The 21,736-nt window shown below is 54.7% G+C and overlaps 1 protein-coding gene across 3 annotated transcripts; it reads left to right on the top strand.

The window, feature by feature from the left end:
* Positions 1–1,246: 1,246 nt before the first annotated feature.
* WDR4 (WD repeat domain 4) lies at positions 1,247–19,258 on the top strand. 3 transcript variants are annotated; one of them, XM_052639595.1, is made up of 11 exons: positions 1,247–1,379; positions 2,928–2,993; positions 4,378–4,521; positions 8,223–8,379; positions 8,911–9,023; positions 10,463–10,523; positions 15,022–15,120; positions 15,819–15,883; positions 16,657–16,840; positions 17,568–17,637; positions 18,243–19,258. In XM_052639595.1, the coding sequence occupies exons 1-11, from the start codon at positions 1,291–1,293 to the stop codon at positions 18,437–18,439; spliced, it is 1,245 nt and encodes a 414-aa protein (XP_052495555.1). In that variant the 5' UTR covers positions 1,247–1,290; the 3' UTR covers positions 18,440–19,258. The 3 variants fall into 3 exon arrangements, with proteins under 3 accessions (XP_052495555.1, XP_052495546.1, XP_052495565.1); XM_052639586.1 differs by lacking the exon at positions 18,243–19,258 and adding an exon at positions 17,942–18,224; XM_052639605.1 differs by lacking the exons at positions 1,247–1,379; positions 2,928–2,993; positions 18,243–19,258 and adding an exon at positions 17,942–18,224 and having other exon boundaries at positions 4,429–4,521; positions 8,194–8,379.
* The last annotated feature ends 2,478 nt before the right edge of the window (positions 19,259–21,736 follow it).

Genomic DNA, 21,736 nt, shown 5'->3' with positions numbered 1-21,736 from the left:
GCTTCCTTGATTAAGTGTGTTTCCCTGATGGCTCAGAAGTTAAAGCATCTGCCTTCAGTGCGGGAGACCCGGGTTTGATCCCTGGGTCGGGAAGATCCCCTGGAGAAGGAAATAGTAACCCACTCCAGTATTCTTGCCTGGAGAATCCCATGGACAGAGGAGCCTTGCAGGCTACAGCTCACAGGGTCGCAAAGAGTCGGACATGACTGAGCCACTTCACTTCACTTCCACTGGAGTGAAACTGGGATTGACTAGGAGCATAGAGATGGGGTGTGGAGAGCATGTTTCAGGTGAAAAGACTAGCGTGTGCTAAGGTCCTGTGGTTGCTATTATCCCTGTGCCAGCGAACCTGAACGACAGTCCTGTCTAGAGCACTGAGAATGAAGCCGACCTGGTAGGGAATGAGCCTGCAAGGTAGGTAGGAGCCAGACAACATGCAGTCTCCTAGTGCAAGATCAGGATTTGTTCTCTGTACCGAGAACAATGAGAAGCCACTTGTTGATTTTAAGCAGGAGGATGAGGTGATTGAAACTGTGCTCTGAAACGTCTCTCTCTCGCTTTAGTGTGCAATGTGGATCTGCGGGGATGGGGGTGGGGGCAAGCGCGGACGTGAGAACAGAGAGCAGAGGGGTTGCTCTGGTCTGTGTCGCGGCGGAGGCCATGGACACGGGGAGGAGGGGCGTCCAGGGGGATTCCGCGATCAGATGACCCATGTGGAAGATGAGGGTGGAGAGTCCCAAGAAAGCATCCAGCAAACTGGTGCTGGTGGTGCCACTCCGTGAGCATTAAAAACATCGGAAAAGATCCCTATCTTGTGTTGAAAAATAGCAGTTCAGCAGTTTTGCTCTTCGGGGGTGTCTGGCTCAGCTCCCATCCGGCGGCTTCAGCTCTGCGCCCTCCTCAGACACCACGTTGGGGACCTAGATGCAAACTCAGACCCTCTCAGTTCTTGAAGGACCAAGTAGGTACCAGACCGGCCAGGTCGCCTAGCCACAGCGCGAGAAAGATCCAGAACTGACTCTCTGCAGCCTGGAGGAAGAAACGAACACTAAACAAGCAAGCGGATTCCCTTCGGACAAAACTAATCAGCAACCGACCCCAAGAGGCGCGAACGCCGAATTGCCGAATGAAGGGAGACAACACCTTCTGCGCATGCCCACCGCCTCCTCGCGCGCGGGGGCGATTCCGGACGACATCACCTCGCGGCGTCTACGCCTGACGTCACTCTCTAGCGCCGGCCGGAAGAGGGGCTGGACGGCGCACGTGGGTGGAGGCGCGTTGGGCGGGCACATGGCGAGTTCTGCGGGGTTGGCTCTGTGCGGGCATGCGCTGGTGGTTCGGGGCGGCAGCCGGTTGCTGGCTACCTCCACTTCGAGCAGGTGAGGGGTCGTTCTGGAACAGAAGACCAGGTTGCGGACGTGCGCCAGGGCCTTGAGATTACTGTTCTCCCGACCCGCCAGGGCTGCACCTGCCTTGGGGTGACCCTAGGGAGCCCCGCTGCTGCTTGTGAGCTCTCCGTTGCCCCTTGAGCCCGGCTGCGTGCCTGCGCCGCGGAATGTCCACTCTCCCTGCCCTTCTCCCAACACCTGCCCACGGCCCCGCGCCCTCAGTGGCTGGCCTGCGGCATTCTTTGCCGGTTCAGCTCCAGACACTTCCGGGCTCTGCGGGGTCCGGGGGACGCAGTTCTCTGGGGCGGAGGAAGACAGCTCTTGGCCTCTCTTGGGGAGAGGAGTTTACTCCCGGGGACCACGTTTATCGTGCTCCTGCACTCGCTTCCCTCTTTGCGTCGCTGCCTGCTTCCTCATCCCCGCCCACATCCCTTGACCCCGCTTTGCTTGCCTTTCGGGACGAGGGTCTTACCTGACATCTCCTTGCTGGAGAGTATCCCCAGAACCACAGCCGCTTTCTCCCTAGTGGCCCTTTATAAGGTCTGCCTTTTGCTTTCTCTAATTTCACGCCCCTTATCGTCCCGGAATTTTTATGTTTGTTGGTCGGCTAGTCTCGATCGAGGAACCTCTTGAATATTAGCAGTGGCCAGTTTCGGCCCCGTATTTCCTTTCCCAGGGTAGTTTTGATTCTCCCAAACTTGAGACAGAGAGTGTGTTAAATGTAAATGTGCGCTGTGTTCTTTGTTCAGAGTTTGGTTTCAGAGATTTAAAAAGATGTTAAGTCTGGATTTCACAAATTTATTCACAAACCTGTTGTCTGTCTCAGGTTACATTATTTTAGAGCCTTATGAAATCTAGCACATGACACAGTGAGAGATGGGAAAATTAGACTCCATCTGGTTGATTCAGTTCACACCTTTTGAGGGAAACTAGTGGCTGGCTGGCAAAGTTTCTGACTTGGACGACTGCTGCTCATCCTACACTGCAGTGCTCCATATGAGAAAAGAGTCTGGCTGCAGTCACTTTAAAGGCTGTACATTTGTTTGGGATGTCTTTGTGCCAGGCATTGGAGCAGGGGGGCTTAGGGCCTGGCAGGGAAAGTGGGTGGCTTCTATACTGGTAAGCGCTTGGCAGGCACTGGAGCTTTTCTGGGGGCAGATAAGACATTTTTCTAAACAAGTACCCCAAGTTTTAAACTTGGGTGCATAAGGCTCACTGAAAACTGAGTAACATAGCCATCATGCGCTGATTTCCTAGTTGTTAAAGAATGGTATATTCCTTTGGGGTTTTTGTCCTCATTTATTTCACTTAACTGATTTTTATGGACAGACCATGACAGTTACGTGTAGTAGATACAAATAAATTCAGCAAATTAAAGCTCCTTAGCCGTTCCCTGAAACATCTAATGGAGACAAGTTCTTGTGGAGAAAATTCTTACTGAGGATGCAAATATTTTTTTGATTCAGGTTTTTTTTTTTTAAGTGAGCATTGTAATGAACAAAGTGCTTCATTTAAAATATTGCTGTTATTTTTCTTTAGTGATGACGACAGCCTCTTCATGTATGATTGCAGTGCTGCAGAAAAGAAGTCACAAGAGCATAAAGGGTGAGATGGTGGGGAAGCCTCATTGGGCTGATAGTTCGAATAATGGGACTGTTTAGTCTAAGAAGTAAATTGTTGTTTCATTTGCTAAATTTTTCATTTCTGTTACCCAGCTGTGTGGATAAACCAGAGACCACCTCCAGAGAGAAATGTGCTATTGACCTTCAAACTAGGCATTAAGAATATGAGAACTTTAAAAAATACTTTGTTAGTTTGTCAGTAATTAACTATTGTATTGGTACTTTGAAATAATAGGCAGTTTCAAATGCATTGAAAGCAGGTGTATGAAATTAGCTAATTGAAAAAAGAAAAGTATAGTCTTTAAAATTTTTTTTTAATTGGAGCACAGTTGATTTATAACGTTGTGTTTCGGGTGTACAACAAAGTGAATCAGTTATGCGCATATATATATATAAATTCTCCACTCGTTTTTAGATTCTTTTCTCATATAGGTCATCACAGAGTATTGAGTAGCGTTCTCTATGCTATATAATAGGTCCTTATTAGTCATCTGTTTTATTTATCAGTTCAGTTCAGTCACTCAGTCGTGTCCGACTCTTTGCGACTCCATGGACTGCAGCACACCAGGCCTCCCTGTCCATCACCAACTCCTGGAGTTTACTCAGAGTCATGTCCATTGAGTCGGTGATGCCATCCAGCCATCTCATCCTCTGTCATCCTCTTCTCCTGCCCCCAACCCCTCCTAGCATCAGGGTCTTTTCCAGTGAGTCAACTCTTCGCATGAGGTGGCCAGAGTACTGGAGCTTCAGCTTCAGCATCAATCCTTCCAGTGAACGCCCAGGGCTGCTCTCCTCTAGTAGTGTATATATGTCAGTCCCAATCTCCCAGTATGTCTCTTTCTCACCCCTTTTCCCCTCTGGTAACCATAGGTTTGTTTGGTCATTCTGTATGGTGGTTTTCTTTAGAAAAATTGGACTTGGGACCCACTTTTTAAAAAAAATATGATTTGATCTCTGCCTGTAGTTGTGGATTAATTCATGTCCTTGAGGGAATGGTCCATAGGATCTCTGAGGGTCTTTCCAGCTCAGCCCTTGGGATTCTCGTGTGTATGCTGAGAGACTTTGGTGTATTAGCTCTGCTACTGCTAAGTCGTTCCAGTCGTGTCCGACTCTGTGCGACCCCATAGATGATAGACCCCCAGGCTCCCCCGTCCCTGGGATTCTCCAGGCAAGAACACTGGAGCTCTACTCCTTAAAATTAGAGTGGTCTTGATCTTCTCCATGTTCCTCCATATGTCTTGTATCCAGACTGCACGAACCTCTTTGCACTTCCTACATCTGATCACTTTATAATCACACGGGACCAGCCTGAATGGCACAGCTTCAGTTGCTCAGGTAAGGCCTGACCTGTCTCCTCTCTTTCTCAGGGAGGACGGACAGCCCGTGGATCAGGGGAGTGACACCGTTCTGGCGTCCACCTTCTCCAAGTCTGGCAGCTATTTTGTTTTAACTGATGACAGTAAGCGTCTGATTCTTTTCCGTACAAACCCATGGCAATGTCTGAGTGTCAGGTATGAAATGCTAACGTTGAACTGTTAATGATGTTGAACGCACAGCTTACACTTGCATGCCAGTAACAGTCGTGATAGCAGCCATAGTGTCAGTACTTAACACGCTGTACCAGCCCTGTGGCAGGCGCTGTTTGGAGTGCTGGGCTGGTATTAGCTGATTTAAGTCTCATAGCAGGCCGGTGAGTGGGGTGGGGGCATTGCTCTCACCCACCCTCCCTGGCCAACAGTCACTCAGCTCAGCTGGGCCCTGTCCTGGTCTAACTACAGAGTTTGTGCTCCTGGACACTTGGCCATCCTGCTTCCAAACAGTGTTGTTTCTCCAGCCCTTGAGCGTGTTGGGTGCTTTGTGTAAGGTAAGGCACCTGGGCCACAGTTTTAACCTGGTGAGTTTTTTAAGGTGGTGCACTTCCTTGAGTCTCTGAAAGACTGGGGCTCAGTGTTAATGGGAGAGGGTGTCACCTGCCTTTCCCTGGCAACAATTTCCTTACCACCTGTTTCTGCCCCTGGAACTTGGAGTCCCCCTAGATATCACCTCCTCTGAATCCGTGAGGCTACAGGCCCAGCCTCTCTATGGAAGAGGATGAGTCTTCACCACAGGGGCTGTGCCCACTCTTTGAGCTCTTGACCCTTGGGTCCCTCGTTGGAACACTGACCACTTGGGGAGGTGTGGGGCCACGCACAGGGCCTGCTTCTCGAGTGCAAGTTGGAGGCGAGCTTGCGCTTGCTCTGTAGGCAGCAGTTCTGGACTTGCTAGAAGGCTAACGCATAACTGTCCCTTCTGTGTGCGTCCGCGGGTAGCGACTCACTCTAGATGTGGGCCCAGGAACGTCCACGCAACCTGCCACAGTCCTGGGTCCTGATACTGGAGCTCCTACCCCTCGAGAGGGTGAGCGTCCGGGCTCATGGGTGCCCTGGCTGTTCTACAAGAGTCTGAGGAGGGAGGGAGGAGAGGTGTGTGTGGCACTGGGCTTGTTAATGAGGGAGTTTAGGTGAGACTCCTTGAGCGCAGGGCAGGGCGGGGGTTCTTGGTCCCTGTGAGCACGCCCAGGGCTCTCCCCAAGGGTGTGGGCTGAGGGGAAGGTCCCATGTCTCGGGTTCTCTCCATGGGAGACCTGAATAACATGGGCTGTAGGCCTTAGTGGTGTCGGTACCTGGTGCTTTTCTTGTTTGTTTGCTTCTGGCTTTGAAGTTGATATCAGCAGAGTAACTTTATGTAGGAGGTGCTTGCAGTAGGTGGTTGAGAAGACAGGTGATGTAACTTTATGATGTTAAGGAACCAGATTACAAACTCCAGGGCCTCTGTCCTATTGATTGCTGGGTAAGGGGTGGGGTCAGGGGCAGGGCCAGGGTGAACTTCAGCTCTTTCCATGCATTTCCCTGGAGCTTAGCGCCTTCCCTTTGTTACTGGTGAAGAAGCTTTTGGAGAAGGGGAGCAGGGTTAGTTTTAACACCGTGGCAAGGACAGTCCCCCACCCCTCCATGTCCAGCAGACATCATCCTGGAGGGGGCGCTTTACCTTTGGGGCACAAGCCCCTTTGGGATCTGATGGGCCCCTCAGAACAGCACCCACCCTTGGTACATCTGACATCCAGTTCATCCACGTTTGACCAGCCAGGGCCTTTGCAGCTCAGAGCTGGCTCCAGTGGGCCTTTTCTCTGGCCCTGGCAAGGAAGAGGGGCCCAGGTTGCCTGGGGCGGGGCCTGAGAAGAGGGTCCTGTGCTGTGAACCCAGTGACTCTGGAGGCAAGAGAAGCGCTGAGACTGCAGTCCCCCCAGAGACTGAAAATGGTGCCCCCAAGATTCCTCCTGTCAGGGTGGCATGGCCAGCCCACCCACAGTCCTGTCTGATGACCTGTCCCCAACCTGCGAGGTGATGCCCTTGAACCTTAACTTCCAAACCCTCTCCGTGCAGCTCAGCTGCATCCTGGAATTGGTGTCAGGATGCATTTAGCCTGAAAAGCTGGAAGTCCCTGGCTGGCGAAGGACCTGGAGGAGGTATGGCGTCCCATGGCTGTGTGGATGTGGGGCTGCCGTGGGGAGTGGACCTGCTTTGGAGGGGTCACTTCCTCCCTGGGCGGACGAGCTTCTTGGGATCCAAGCCCGTTATTGCTGGAGGCTGTCCTGGGCCAGTGCCCCCTAGGGTGGTGTGTCATGCGTCTCCCTCCAACCCCCGCTGGGGCTGTGCCTGGGCTTCTTGAAGCTGCTTATCAGCTCTGCGGATTCTGATTAATCCTGCCTGGAGTCTAATTACTTTTTTCTGTCATTGTTTTCCCCGAGTTGATTCCATTATGCCGCCTCCAGGGGCTGTGCTGGCACCGAGGAGCGGAGGTGGTCCAGCGACTGCCGAGCCCTTGGCAGCACCCCGGGCCAGGTGGGGCCTCCCGCTCAATTCTCAGTCCCCTCCTCCTTCTCCCAAGAGGCAGGCAGGGGTCTGATGGTCCCTGTGAGGGGAATGTAGTTCTTTTAAGCTTCAATTTCTGTCTCAAGCTGACACTTGGTGTCCTAGCTGCTGTGAGCCAGGATAGACGCCAGCTGTTTTTCTTTTATTAAAAAAAAAAATTTACTTGGCTGTGCTGGGTCTTCGTTGCTGCATGCGGGCTTTCTCTAGTTTTGGTGAGTGGGGGCTACTCTCCTTTCAGTGTGTGAGCTTCTCACTGCAGGGGTGTTTATTGCTGCAGAGCATGAGCTCCAGAGGCATGTGGGCTTCAGCCAATTGGTGGTGCTCAGGCTCAGTTGTTCTGAGACATGTGGGATCTTCCTGGACCGGGGATGGAACCCATGTCCCTTGGGTTGCAAGGCAGATTCTTAACCAGTGGACCACCAGGGAAGCCCGGATGTCAGCTCTTTATGGGGACAGTAGGTCCTTGGCAGCCCTCGGTGATGACAGAGCTGGGCCCGGCTCTTCTGTGATGAAGCCTCACGTGTAGATAGATGGCAGGTGTTTCTGTGTGAAGCGGTGGCATGGCTCCTGTCTAGGGTAAGAAACCTCTCAGTAGAAACAATGGAAAATGACAGCAGGAAGAAATACCGTGACCCCCGGCCCAGGACGAGCAGTGGGCGGTCGGCCTGTGTCGGCACAGCTCTGGCTTTGCTCCTTGTGTTGCTGAACCAGCTCGTGGGCCTGACACACCTCATCCTTTGCGGATCGGGGGTTTGGCTCTGTGATGCGCCCCCAGTGGAGGGTCGCAGGTGGCGATTCCCCCGCCAGCTCTTGGTGTTGGACCTTCCTGTCCTCAGGTGCTGTGCACAAGCAGTACTTGAAGGATCCTGGTCCAGGTGGCAACGCCAGCAGTGGGTGGGTGGGAAGCCAGAGGGCAGGGGCGTCCTCTGTGGTTTGGATTGCGGCCCAGAGCACGTTTAGCATTTAGGAAACTGGCCCTTGTCACCTCCCACATGTACAAAGAGGCCAGGGAGCATTCTATCAGGACAGTCTTTAAACACGAGGCCAAGTGAGAGGGTTGGACACTTGGATACTCACCACCCAGATCTTACCATTAGGACATTTGGAGAAGAAACAGCATCATAAAAGTAGATTTGTCTGAGGCCCTGGCTCTGTTTCTGTCCTCACAGTTGCTGTATGGTTTTGGCACCATTTTTGGTAACTGCCACGTGGCAGGAGCCGCTGGTCAGGTGGCTTGCAGGTCACCGGTGGCCCTCGTGCCGGCCCCTGTAGGCCGACCGCGGGCGTCTCTGGCCTTGTAGGACCGTGGTGAGGAGGTGCACGGCCCTGACCTTCATGGCCTCTGAGGAGAAGATCCTGGTGGCGGACAAGTCTGGCGATGTGTACTCCTTCTCGGTGCTGGAGCCGCACGGGGGCGGCAGGCTTGAACTCGGACACCTGTCGATGCTGCTGGATGTGGTGCGTGCACAGTGGGCTCACTGGCTACAGTCGGGATGAGGGTGAGGAGCGGGCGGGTGTGGGCTCTGCCGTGGCAGGGGCAGCCCTGCAGAGCTGGGCGTAGGGGCTGCGGGGGCGAGGTTTTGGAAGGTGAAGCGGGGTGAAGGAGGGCAGTCGAGTTAGGGGGCGGCTGGGTGGTCTAGTCGAGGAGCAGGGGTGTGGGGAGAGCAGATGTCCTCCAGTCCCCCAGCCAGGAGCTGCCCCCTGCCCCCCAGGCACGGAGAGGCCCGTGAGGGCTGGGCTGCAGCGCGGTGGTGGCTGGGCTGGCGTGGGGCCCTGTAGGGGGAGGGCGGAGGGCAGACCTGGTGACTGGCTAGACATGGGGACACACAAAGGAGAGAAAAGTGACCGGGTGGGAAGGCAGGAGTGGGCGAGGCTGGGCATCCAGATACAGCCGAGGCTCTTGGGGGACACCTGAGCTGAGGCCTGGGGAAGTAGGGCAGGAGCCGGCATGCTGACCACTGGGTCTGCCCTTTCTCACCTCGTGCACAGGCTGTGAGTCCTGACGACCGCTTTGTCCTCACCGCTGACCGGGACGAGAAGATCCGGGTGAGCTGGGCCGCAGCTCCGCACAGCATTGAGTCCTTCTGCCTGGGGCACACCGAGTGAGTCCCCCACCCCGCCCCCCGCGCCCCGCAGAGGGAGGCTCTGGTTCTTGGCTGGGGAGGCTGGTGGTGAAGCAGGAGGCACCCACCCTGGGAGGAGGCGACTGGCCTTAGCACCTGGCCTGCCACCTGACGAGACCCTAGTCCAGCTCACCCCCTGGTACCAGGGCCTTTGGAACTTTCAGAACCTCCTTGCCCATTCAGAACCTGTTTGCTGGAGCTTTTCTGGGTAGCATCCAGGTCTCGGTCCCCAGCTCGCCGTCACTGCAGGCTCTGACCTTGCTGCGTGCAGGAGGCCCTTCCCCTCATAGCCACTCTGGTCAGTTAGGGTCACCCGTGGTTTCCACACGGCTTGGGGCTTGTTTCTGGAAGGCGCATCCTTCCTCAGGGTCGATGGCCTGGCAGCCCCAGGCAGTGGCCCACGGTCAGTGGGGGTGGGTGGGCGAGGAACACGCGTCAGTCATTTCCCTCGTCCAGGCAGGTGTCTTCTGGCCCCTGAGCGCCTGTTCAGGGAGTGGGCTTTGATGTCAACCTGCGGGAGGCATTTCTGCAGACTGTCGACCTTCTTGGGCATGTGGCTGATGGCAGTCTGCGGGCAGGAACAGCAGTAGAGTGGCCCAAGCGTTGTAATGAGGTGGAGGAGGGACTGATGGGGTGCTTTGGTTCTGAGCTTGCTCCTGTCTCCTTTGTCTTGAATGGAATGTAAATGTTGGCCTTGAAGAAGGTTGCTGCTTGCTGGGTTTGTGAGTGTATTCTGTCCTGTAGCCATCCTTAGAGCGGAGTCACTCCTACCACCTGCCACCCCCACCCCCCTCCCCTGCCCCCAGTCTCTGCTGTGCCCCGCCTCAGGTGCCCATACCCGATGTCATGGTCCCGCTGTTGCGATAAACACAGGCCAAGTTCAGCATGTACTTTTGTTCCATTTGGAGGGCCTTTGGGGAAGGCGGTCCTGGGGAGGAGGACTGGCCCAGGCCAGGGTGAGGCTCCAGGTGGCTGGGAGGGGGACTGGTGGATGTAGGGAGCCATGGGGGGCCCTCCTTGTCCGGGGGTCCCTGGGCGCCCGAGTGCTCGATCACGTTAGAGATGGGAACACAGCAGGCAGCTTGGCCCCTCCCGGGCCGGGGGCTGGTCTCGGGGGGAGTGGGCTGCTCGCGTGCGGCACAGTGGGTGCGACTGGCTGGTGGTCAGCGGTGCCTCTCCCCCTCCACCCTGCTGGCACGTCACCCTGGCGTCTCGGACCCCACTGAAGTGTGTGCCCTGGGGCAGCTTCCGCGCAGGGCGGGCCCTCCGGGGCCTTCCTCGCGAGTGCGACCGGAGTGATACGCATGCTCCGCACACAGTCATGTTGCTCCTCGTGGTTTCTCCTGGGCCCCAGGTCCAAGGATACAGGCAGGACGGAGTCCCAGCAGCCCAGCTCACCCTCTGCTTCTCCCCTGTAGGTTCGTGAGCCGCATCTTCGTGGTGCCCAACCACCCCGAGCTGCTCTTGTCGTCCTCCGGGGTAAGTGCTCTGCTCCCCACGTGTACCCCCGGTGGCTGGGTGGGGGGCGTGGGTGCCCTGGGTGGGGTGGGCCCGCTGTGAGCAGCCTGTCTTTGGCTCCCGGCTGTGGTGTGAGGTTGGCGTGTGCTTTTCTTGAGTGGCCGTCCACTAGGTGGCGCTTGTGGCTCCCTGTAGAGCTGACTGGCTCGCTCCCTGCTTCAGGCTGTGTGCGCGTGTGCGCGCGTGTGCGCTGCGCTGGAACAGCAGTGCGTGGATTCGGGTCTGAGGGGTCCTTACAGCTTCGTGATCCCAGTTAAAGGGTTTGGTTGATGGTCCTTTCTGAATCCTAGAAGGACCTGGTTCTCCCCCAGTGCCAATGCATTTGGCCCTTCTCCCTGACCCTTCTGTGGCGTGTGAGCACGTGGAGAAGGCCGTGCGCTTGGCCGTGGGGGAAGTGTGGTCAGTGAGGACGGCTGCCCGGTCCCGGGAGCTGGGGCCTGAGGGCTTAACTGTTGGGTGACAGAGGGCACCTTCCTCTCGGGATCGCTAAGCAGCGCTTGGCTGAGGTGCAGGTCTGAGTCTTCCTTTCTCTTCAGAAGCTCTGCCACAGCCTTTCCTCTTTGCCTCTCCACCCTTTTGGCGTTTTCTGCACCTCGGGGGCCTGGGGAGGACTGGGGGGCCTCGTGGACCCCTGACGGGCAGGCCTTCTGGGCGGCTACCACCTCCTGTTTCCTTCTCCACATGTGGTTCCTCTCGGTTTTTACTTTTCTGTTCTCTTGTCCTGTTCTTGAAAGCTATGCATGGTCCTGTGAGAGTAAAGAGGAAAATAAAGGAGCTGGAGTTCCCAGTGGTAGCCAGCTTCTGGGGGTTTTGCTGTAAGCCTCTTATAATAAAGGAAAGTGCTCACAGGCACAGAGAAGTGTACTGACCGCCTTTGGTCTGGCTGCTCAACTTTACCACGTCCAGCATCGTGCTTCTGCTTTGCAGAGAAACGTGGAGTTCTGGCACTGGCCCTCCCGGGGGCCCGCCCCACCTCCCCACTGGGCACCCCGGCCCAGGAGTGGTGTGTGTGGTGTGTGCCCTGCATGCCGTGAACTGCAGTTGCTCTGTTTATGTGAAAAGCCAGACAGTGCTCTCAGGCTTAGAATGGAAGCCAACACTGCCCGCCTCTTCCCCCGCCGAGGCCAGCCCTGGGGGGCCTCAGCTGTGCCCTTTGGGCCGGTGCTTCCCGGCCGCACAGGAAACAAGCGCACGTCGTGGGGCAGGTTTCTGAAGGTGTGGGGAGGGCAGGAGCCTGGCTGGCGGGAGGTGCCCTCTGCGCGCTCTCAGTGGTCGGGCGGGTGGATGGATCTCCGCCCAGTGTTTGCCCGCAGGTCAGGTGGTCGAGCTCCAGGGTTTTCTCTCTCCAGTGTCCAGTTTGCTTGGTTTTCGCCCAGCTGCTTGTTTTCTGAAGTCCGAGGCCGTTGAGTCTGGGTCCCCTGTGTGGGGTCTGATCACCCTTCTCTCTGGACGTGTTTGGGGGCCTTCTCACCCCACAGTGTGAAGAACGAAGGAGTGGGGTGAGGGGGTCTCACAGGGGCCCCTGAAAATGGCTGCACAGTCCGTGGCCCTTTTCCTTCTGAATCTCAGGTCTGCACACCTGGGGGTTTTGGGTTCTTGCCTCTGGAGGCGCCCTCACCCCACTTTTCCTGGAACCTGTATCAGGCGGGCGCTGGCCCTGTCGTCTCATCCTCTCTCTCCTTTTGCGTTTCTTTCCGTGTGTTCCTGCTCCCTGTTCTACTCTGTCTTCCTGTGGGAGTGTTAGTTTCTTCTCTCGTCCTTGGAACATTCTTTCTTCACAGGCCCATTCTTGCATCCTGCGTGCAGACCTTTGCACTCCCTGAGGTGGTGTGACGTGTGGGGTTTTTAAGGGATTTTCCTGTGTGTGTCCCCCAACCCCGCCACCGGTGTGTTTTTGCTCGATACCTGGTGCCTGGGTGTCAGAGTTGGGCACCAGGCCTCGTTGGAGGCCACCGTGCACCTGGCTCCATCTCACTCACCATCTGGCCCTTCTCCATAGAGGTCTGATTCGGTGTCCTGCCATCTTATGATGAGTGTTGTAGCAGATAATTCTTAACATTACCCTCTCTTTTTTACTTTATTGAGGTAATAGTTTATAACACCTAAGTTTCATGCACACAACGTTGTGTTTTGACTTCTGCATGCTCTACAGTGTGCTCACACCGGCAGTTCAGTTTCCTTGCGTCGCAGTACAATCCAGTCGACCCCCTTCACTGACCGTGCCGTCCCCTCTGGTCACCACTGCTCTGTGCGTTGTATCTGTGTGTGTGTGTGTGTTTGGTATATTTTTTATATCCCACTGAATGAGTGAGATCATATGGCATTTGTCTTTCTCTACCAGACTTATTTTACTTGACATGATGCCCTCTAGGTCTATGCATGGTTTTGTTGCAAATGGCAAGATTTCATTCCTTTTCTATGGCTGGGTAATGTTCGTGCATGTGTGCGTGTGTGCGCGCCACTGGTCTGTTGACGGGCTCTGAGCTTCTGTGCTTTGGCTGTTGTGAATAACGCAGCAGTGAACATAAGGGTGCATATATCTTTTCAAAGGAGTGTTTTTGTTTTCTCCTCAGGAGTGAAGTCACTAGGTCATTTGGTAGCTCTAATTTCTCGAGAGACCTCCATAGTGTTTTCCACAGTGGCTGCCCCAGTTTACGTTCCTGCCATCGGTGTACGGGGGTCCCTGCTCTCTACATCTTCACCAACATTTGACATTTCTTGTCTTTTCAACGGCAGCCCTTCTGGCAGACATGGGGTGCTTTGATGGGCATTCCCCTTATGACTGGGGATGTTGGGTGTCTTTTCCTGTGCATGTTGGCCGTTCGTATGTCTTTATTTAGACAAATGTCTGTTTGTGTCCTCTTCCCATCTTTAAAGGTTGAAAGGTTGTTGTTGAGTTGTATGAGTTCCTGGTCGACTTTGGACATAAACCACTCACCAGATGAATGATTTGCAAATATCTCCTCCTGTTTGTTTGGTGGTGGTTCTGTTGGTCGTTTCTTTCGCTGTGCAGAAGCTTTTTTGACGTCGTTTCATTTATTTTTACTTCTCTTTCCTTTACCTGAGGAATTTTGTTTGGAAAGATCTTGCTGAGAACAGCGTCAGAGAGCATACTGCCTGTGTTTTCTTATGGCTGCTGGTCTTACATTTGCCTTTAATCCATTTTAGGTTTGTTTTTCTGCATGGTGTGAGATTGTGGTGTGGTTTTATCCTTTTGTGCATGCCTGTTTTCTCCACACTGTTTATTGAAGAGACTGTCCTTTCTCTGTTTGTTCTTCGCTTCTTTGTTCATATGTGCCTGGGTTTGTTTCTGGGCTTTCAGTTCTGTCCCATTGATACATGTGCCTGCCTTTCTGCCGTTACCGTACTGTTTTGATCATTGTAGTTTTACAGTGTAGCTCAAAATCAGGGAGTGTGACACCCTTCCTCTTTATTATTCTTCCTCAAGATTACTTTGGCTCTTCAAGTCTTTTGTGATTTTCGTACACATTTTAGGATTTGTTGTTGTTTAATGTCTGTGGAAAATGTCATTGGCATTTTGATAGGGGTTGGATTAAATCTTCAGTTGTTTTAGTTAATGATGGACATTTTAACAATGTTAACTCTTCCAGTCCATGAGCGCAAATATCTTTCCATTTATTCCTGTCTTTGGTTTCTTTCAGCAATGTCTTAATGAGTACAGGCCTTATACCTCCCTGGTTAAATTTGTTCCTGGGTGTTTTATTCTTGATACAATTGTGTGTGGGGTTGTTTTCTTAATTTTTGTTTTACTTTGTTGTTTCTGTATAGAAACTCAACAGAGTTTTGAGCATTGATTTTGTGCCCTGAAACTTTATTCATTTATTATTTCTGGTGGTTTTTTGCTGGAGTCTTTAGGGTTCTTCCTTTCCAGTTGGATTCTTTTTTTTTTCTTGTCTGATTGCTCTGGCTAGGGCTTCCGGTACTGTGGTGACTAGAAATGGGCATGCTTGTCTTGTTCCTGGTAAACCTTTTTTTTGCATTTATGTTATTTTTGGAGCTCACATCAGGCTGTACCAGTTGACAGTCTCATGGGTAACAAATGGACGCCCTCTTTGCACCCATTCCTGAGCAGTAACCTGGACAGTTCTCGGTGCTCATGAGCCTCACGTGTTTCTCCCTGTGCGGATGCATGCTCATTGATGGAACCATGTGTGTTCACATGTGTGCTTGCATGCGTGTGCACCGCAGTCCCAGCCCGAGTGCAGCAGGCCTCGTCTGCGACCCCCAGCACGACAGGATGTCTTGTGTCCTTGCCCATTTAGCTGTGTGGGGCCCCCCTGTGTTCTTACTGGTCTGTGTGATGCTTTGCACAGTTGTCAGTGAGCAAAAAGCCTTTAACGGGGAGAGGTGTGCTGGCTGCTGCCTCCATGTTATCGTCCCCACGACCTGGTGAAGCCTGGATGCCCCACGGGGCGCTAACCGTCCCTGGTGTCTGCAGGACTGCACCCTGAGGCTCTGGGAGTACCGAAGTGGCCGCGAGTTACACTGTTGTCCCCTGACCAGCCTGCAGGATCCCACGGAGCCCTGGAGTGACAAGGTAACCCCACACGTTTGTCTTGGGGCCTCTCCAGCTGCTGGGATCCTGTGGAAAAAATTCCTTTTACATTGGAGAAGTTTTTTGCCAGTGCAGACTCCCCCGTTTCTGCTGCCACGGTGCCCCCATTGGAGCCGTGGCAAACAGAGGCCTGTGTGTTCTGCTGCCCTCTTCACATCCGTGCCCTCCTCAACCTCCTGACACCCCCAGATGGTGAGGAGAGGCAGGGCACAGAGGGGACTGGAGCGAGCGGTTCCTGATGCTGGGCCTGGCTGCACCTGCATGAGCCCAGGGCCGCCCCCCACCCTGCTCTGAGAGCTGTGTGTGGCCCTGCCACGTCCCTTCCGCTCCTCCTGGCTCTGACCCCAGGTGCTTCCTCTGCCAGGACCTGTGGATGCTCATAAACATACCATCCGTGGTTATAGTCCTCTCTTTTCTTCCCTGTGTGCTCTCTGCCCTCCTTTTTGACCAATTCCTTTGACCTTGGAGATGCTGCACAGGCTCCGTGAGGCCCTTGTGTCAGAGTTGCCTGTGAATTGTGCCCTCCCTGGGGTCTGGAGAGTCCTGCAGGGTCTTCTCTTGCTGTGGTGGACCACACACGGGGACTGTCTGTCCTGCAGTGATGCCCGAAGTTAGAGCAGGGCAGCTGGAGTCCAGTCCTGGCCAGCTGATGTCACTGAGGCTGCTGCTTTTCCTTCCAGAGGTTTGCCGTGTCCAGAATCACTTACTGGAGCCAGGAGGACTGTGTGGCGCTCTCGTGTGACGGGTGAGCCCACGTGGATATGGGGTCGCTCCTGGTTCCTGCAGGCCCATGAGGGTGGGAGGAGGCTGGGGGACGAGAAAGGGGTCTCTGGTTCTGCCTCGCCCTGCAGTGACCTCGACTGTCTGAGCCCTGCTGCTGCAGCAGGGGCAGGTTCCTTCCTGTATGCCAGCATCTCACTCACTGCTGGTACCCGCCAACATGAAGGCAGCCCTGGCCTCCGGCTGGCCTATTGTGCAGGTGGAACCCTGGCTAACGGTCAGCTGTGGTGGCATCCACCCCAGTCGGGCCCAGCTCAGCACAGGAGACCCCAGGGGCTGCAGTGCAGACAAGGTGGCGTGGGGAGCACGATCGCCCAGCTGTGCCCTCCTGAGCATCGTCCACGTGCTGGGAACGGGGTTGGGGGGCCTCCCACATTCTCACCTGTCCTGATGAGCACCCTGGGATCAGCATCTGAGCTCATGTTAGAAAGGAAGATGCAGGATTAGAGGGTGAAATGCTGCCTGAGCTGGGGGTGGGGGGCTGAGCTCACCGTCCAGGGTCCATGCATTGCTCAGTGGGTGGACCGTCTGTCTCCTCTGCGTGGTTTCGTCCTGGCTGTGTAATTAGCTGTTCCAGGACTTAGGGACGGGAACCTTGGTGAGGTCACAGCTCCTGGGGGCAGGGATGCAGGAGTAGCTGGGTGCTCGGGGAGTCATGAGGTGGCAGCTGAGACATTGGTGGGCCGAACGCCCCTTGGGCCACGGGCACTGTCCTCACCGTCCCCTCTCTCCTGACAGGCTGCCCGTGGTCTACATCTTCCAGCTGGATGCTGCCCAGCGACAGCTGGTTCCAAGGCAGCTGCTGACTTTCCAGCACCGGGTGTGGGATGCCGCCTTCGAGGAGGGCAACGGGCTGTGGGTCCTGCAAGACTGCCGGGAGGATCCTCTTGTGCTCTACAGGCCTGTGGGTGGCCAGTGGCAGGTAAGAGGGCTGGACCCTGCTATGCCCCAAGCTGGAAGAGGGGAGATGGCTGCAACCCCTTTCAACCTGATCACGTCCATTCCAGAGGCCATGTCCCAGGGTGGGGGCAGGGAGCTGGGGTGCCTGCTGGGTTCTCCAGTGTCCCGTGTCTACACTGGTGTTTTGGGGGCTGTTGGTAGCCTTTCCCTGTGACTGTCCTGGTCACATGTCTCTTTAGAAGAAGAGCCCACAGCTGGGGGGACCTTTCACTCTTGCAGCCTTAGCACAGTCTTGCACCTTGGGTCCACTGGATGCTGAGGGGCCCTGTCCTCGTAGGTGTCCTGGGTGGGCCTGTGTGTCACCTCCCGCCTGGCCTGTGGCTCACCAGGCGCCATGGTGAGGGGCAGGGGACGCTCGCAGAGCTCTCTGCACATTTGCCTGTCCTTGTCGAATGCTCAGGGCCGCCCAGCAGCTCGTTTAGGTGTTTTTATCTGAACAGTAGGGGTGAGCTAGTACCCCTGGCCTGTGCCTGCCCGGTTCCAGGCACCTTTAGAGTCACCCGTGATGAGCCGGCAGTGCGCATCCCCGGCTCTGTGTGACGAGCTGCGGTCACTGCTGTGCTGGACGGGCTGGGTGGATGGCCTTGCTGCCTCCTGGGGGTGTGGAGGGCAGGGCTTTCCCGTGCCTGTGCAGCAGCCTGGGGGTTTCTGTCCTCTCTCTGATAAAAGTTTTCTGTTCATCTCCTCAGTCTGTTCCTGAAAGTGCCGAGTTGAAGAGGGTCTGTGCTCACGTTCGCGTGAACTGGGCCATGTTGGAAGGTGAGCAGTCATCCTCGGCCTGCTTTTCCAGGGTCACGTTCTGCTGTGACCACAGCCCGTCCAAGAGTGCAGTACCCAGCAGGGGTCCTCTTCTTGGGATGAGGACGAGGGGCCTGTGGGAGGTGTGTCCCTTGCAGGGCAGGTGAGCACTGTGAGGCAGGGCTGATCAGTCCCCTTAGAGACGCGCTGCCGTGGTCTCAGGTTAACCTCAGTGGGGCCTACATCCGGGCCACTTGGTTGGCAGGGTTCAGGTCCCTGCAGGCTGCTGAACGGGGGCCGTGTGTCTCCCTTTTCCTTTGGCCAGAGGACATCCCGGGTCGGCTGCCAAGAAGATGCAGCCACAGCCCCTGCACCTGGTCTCCCAGGGACCCCGTGTCCTGTGAGAAGCGAGTCCTCGGTGCAGCCAGGCGTGGCTGTGAGGAGGTGGGCGTTCTGGGGGCAGTGCCCGAGGACGCCCCAAGGTCCACGAGACCTGGGTGGTCGCCGAGTTCATCCCTCGCTACAGGAGGGTCCACCAGGCCCCCCTTAGAGGCAGAGCCCTGAGTCCCCGTCAGCACTCACGCCTGGCGTCGCCCCTGGCACCCGGTTTCATCCCTCCCGCGCAGGCTGTGCTGGCGTGGACAGTGGCTTCAGCAGCCTCTACAAGGCCACCTGTGACAACATGTCCACTTACCTGAAGAAGAAGGAGGAGCGGCTGCAGCAGCAGCTGGAGAAGAAGCGGCGCCAGGCCCCGCCGTCCGGGCCCAACGGGCCAACCAAGAAGATGCGGGCAGGGGAGTCGGCGCAGGGCTGCTCGTCCTAGCGCTCGGGGTGCCCCTCGGGGAGGCACGGTGCTGCCCTCTCCCCTCGCTCCCGCAGCTCCCTGACTTGGGCTGGGTGGTGGCGAGGTCCATCCCGGCTCAGCGGACCCCTGGGGCTGTGCCGGGCAGCTGGACGGGACCATGGGCTCTAGAACTTTCTGTCCTCAAAGCTGTGCCGCAGGTCAGCGTCGCTGGAGACGCTGCACGAGAGTAGTAAGTACACTCTTCACCTCCCTTCCCCTTGGAGGGTGATCACCTGTGGGCCTGGCGCTCGTTCTTCCTGCTCGTCCCACAGCGCAGTGGGCTTCCTGTCGGGAGCCTGGAGGCTGACGTCTTTGCAGCAGCGCGGTGGATACCCACGCTGTTCTCTGCTTGCCCTTCTGGATGGTCTGCCGTGCTTTCCAGCAGGCGGCCGTGAGCCCCATAGGCTGTTAGCCCAAAAGGAGTAAATACTGGCTCCCAGTGCTCAGGCTCCGTGGAGCGAGGAGAGCTCATCGCTAGCGTTGGTGGAGACAGGCCCGTTCACGGACGTGTAAGAACTGGGGAGCCCCGGCTGGACACTCACTCACTCCGCAGGGAGGTGACTGGTGACGTGTATGTTTGAGTTTGATCTGCACTTTGTGCACGTGCAGCAGAGCAGGAAAGCCAGCTGTGTGCTAATTCCTGGTCAATAAAGATGAGTTTTTCTACAGCTTCTGGAAAATTGAGCAGCAACACCTGGAACTGATTTCAAAATATATTGAGCAGAACTGTGTACGATGAGTGTGCTCTTTGTGATTGAAACGTTTACCTTTTGATTTGAAGAAAGCCGTTTTTGTGGTGTGGGGGGGGTGTTTCATGGGTGTTGGACACAGGTGGTTTCACGTATCAAAACCTGAAAGGCATCAGATTGTTCCTTAGTGCCTTGTTTTAATTTAAATGCTGATCTGGAAACAATACTGTCTGTAAACCTCTCAGGGTTGCTTCCCACAGGGGACATCAGGGACCGCCCCCTGCCCTGCCCCGCAGTGCATGCAGGCACACGTGCACACACTCACTCACTCAACCTGTACCCCCCAGTCCCCCATCTGACTTGGGCAGGGTAGTCGGTTGGCGGAGAGAGGGTGTACCTGCAGGGGTGGTGGGGTGCCGTGGCTGTGGTCCTGATACGGAGTGTTCATTTCTAATATGCTCTGAATTCTTGGTTTTAGGAGAAATTTGTTTGTTCTTATTGGTGTCTTTATTTTTGACCATGCTGCTTTTGGGATCTTCGTTCCCTGACCAGGGATTGAACCTGAGACCTCAGCAGTGAAGCTCAGGGTCCTAACCGCTGGGCTGCTGGCAAGTCTCTCTTGCTGTCTTGGGCTAAGACAGGGCCAGCAGACTGGCCTGCAGGCCACACCCTGCCCGCTGCCCAGTTTCCTGTGGTCTGGGAGGTAAGCATAGTTGTTAGGTTTTTAAATGGTTGAAAAAAATCAGAATAAAAATGTTTCAGTCTGTGGGCGTCCATCAGTAAAATCTTATCGGGCCACAACCATGCCTGCTCGATTGGGGGTGCTCAGCGCCGGCTCCAGGGCTGCAGCAGCCGAGTTGGGAGGTTGCCTGCACAGTCTGAAATACTTAGGTTCCGGCCCTTCACAGAGAGGTTGTCTGTCCCCTTAAGGTCCCTGTTAAATTTGTGCTGTGTTATCGGTGAGCTGGTTGAGTTCACCATGTTCCTTGTGGTCCCTGAGGACCGATAGGTGGTGCCCCAGCCCTGGAGGTGTCTGATGCTGGTCTCTTGCAGGGAGGCTCAGATGTGCGCCAGCAGCCTGTTGGGAGAGCAGGGCATGGGTGGGAGGGGCTGCGGAAACTTGAGTTTCCCAGGACTGTTGTAAAGTTACTTTATGTTCTTATCAGAGCCGTACACACATACGTTTGTATTTAAAGTGTTTTTTTTTGGTAGACAATGTCTTCTTATCCTCCAAATACTGAATTTCAGTGCAAGTCCAACTGAGCCACATTTGTGATTTAGAAGTTTATCTGTTTTAAACACAGATAAAATTAATTTTGAGAATAGAGTCCATTTAATCAAATTCAGCAGAAATAGTGTTTCCACATATACTCTTTATAAAAAACCTATTTATGAGCAATTATACATTCTACTTTTAATCCTAATTGTTAAAAACCTAATGGGTACATTACATAGGGCTTCTGTTTCAGAAAGTCTTAGGTAGCCCAGATAAACTGCGTGAATGACTTGCTCTGCCCTTCCCACACCCCAGTTCCCTCTCTTAAGCCTCAGGTTAGACAGTCAAGAGAACCCTCGAAACCCTAGGCACCTTCAACCCCAATAAAGGCAGCACCCCAGGCCTATGTGTTTGCATGCTGGTCTCCTTTTGGCCTCGTTTGGTGGCCCACATGTGTGCTCCAGGACTTCGAATAATAAACCTTGTTCCTCAGAATTCCCCATTGTTTTTTATTTTCTTTGGCCATGCTGTGTGGCCTGTGGGATCTTAGTTCCTAGACCAGGTATTGAAGCTGGGCCCTTGGCAGTGAAAACTTGGACTCCTAACCACTGGCCCACAGGGGAATTCCCTCTCTGATGGCTTTTGCTGAAGTGCATCCAGGGACCGCAGAAACCAGAAGGGCTGGTCCAGCCATAGCATTGGCCCTGGTGGGGGCCTGGGAGTTGGTCTGAGTAATTCGGGTTATACGAAGCATGCGTGCAGTTATGTAAGCAAGCTCCGTACCACGTTCCAGAGTGGCTGTGTCATTTTACATCCTGTGAGTGCACGGTTGACCTGGTTTCTGCATCCTCGTCAGCATTTGGTGTTGTCACAGTTTTATCTTGAGTGAGTCTTGAGAGCTCTTTATTGTTCCTTGTAGATACGATCTGCAGACATATTCTCCCAGCGTGCGATTCCTCTTTTCATCCTTCGAACATGGGGTGTGTCGCACAGCAAACACAGTTCCTATTGATGGGATCTGGTTTATCAGGTTTTTCCTTTGATGGACTTTTGGTGTCCAGAACCCTTTTCCCTGGCCCCAGCCCCTAAGGATTTTCTCCTATCGTGTTTATAGAAGTTTCATAGTTTGATGTTTTACACTTCAGCCCATGGTCCATTGTGAGTGACTTTGTATGTAAGGTGTGAGGTCATGGTCTCTGACTGTGAACATGCGCCTGCCCCAGCACCCCTTGTTGGAAAAGCCGTGAACTCCTCTGGTGAACTGCTGTGTGACCTTCACTGTGGAAGGGTGTTTTCATGGGACGTAGTGCTGGGTGGACATCTTAGTCCTTTTTGTTTCTTTGGAGATGGCCCTGCCTCAGCTCTGTGGTA

The sequence above is a fragment of the Budorcas taxicolor genome, chromosome 1, assembly GCF_023091745.1.
Source record: "Budorcas taxicolor isolate Tak-1 chromosome 1, Takin1.1, whole genome shotgun sequence".
In the NCBI taxonomy this organism is placed as follows: domain Eukaryota; kingdom Metazoa; phylum Chordata; class Mammalia; order Artiodactyla; family Bovidae; genus Budorcas; species Budorcas taxicolor.
This window is presented reverse-complemented; position numbering and strand designations above follow the sequence as displayed.

What these genes read in the sequence shown, in the direction of transcription:
- WDR4 (XM_052639586.1), top strand. Translation starts at nt 1,291, where the DNA reads ATGGCGAGTTCTGCGGGGTTGGCTCTGTGCGGGCATGCGCTGGTGGTT. An exon ending in TGCTCTTGTCGTCCTCCGGG is followed by an intron (nt 10,524 to 15,021) that starts GTAAGTGCTCTG and finishes TGGTGTCTGCAG; the next exon opens with GACTGCACCCTGAGGCTCTG. An exon ending in GAACTGGGCCATGTTGGAAG is followed by an intron (nt 17,638 to 17,941) that starts GTGAGCAGTCAT and finishes TCCTTTGGCCAG; the next exon opens with AGGACATCCCGGGTCGGCTG.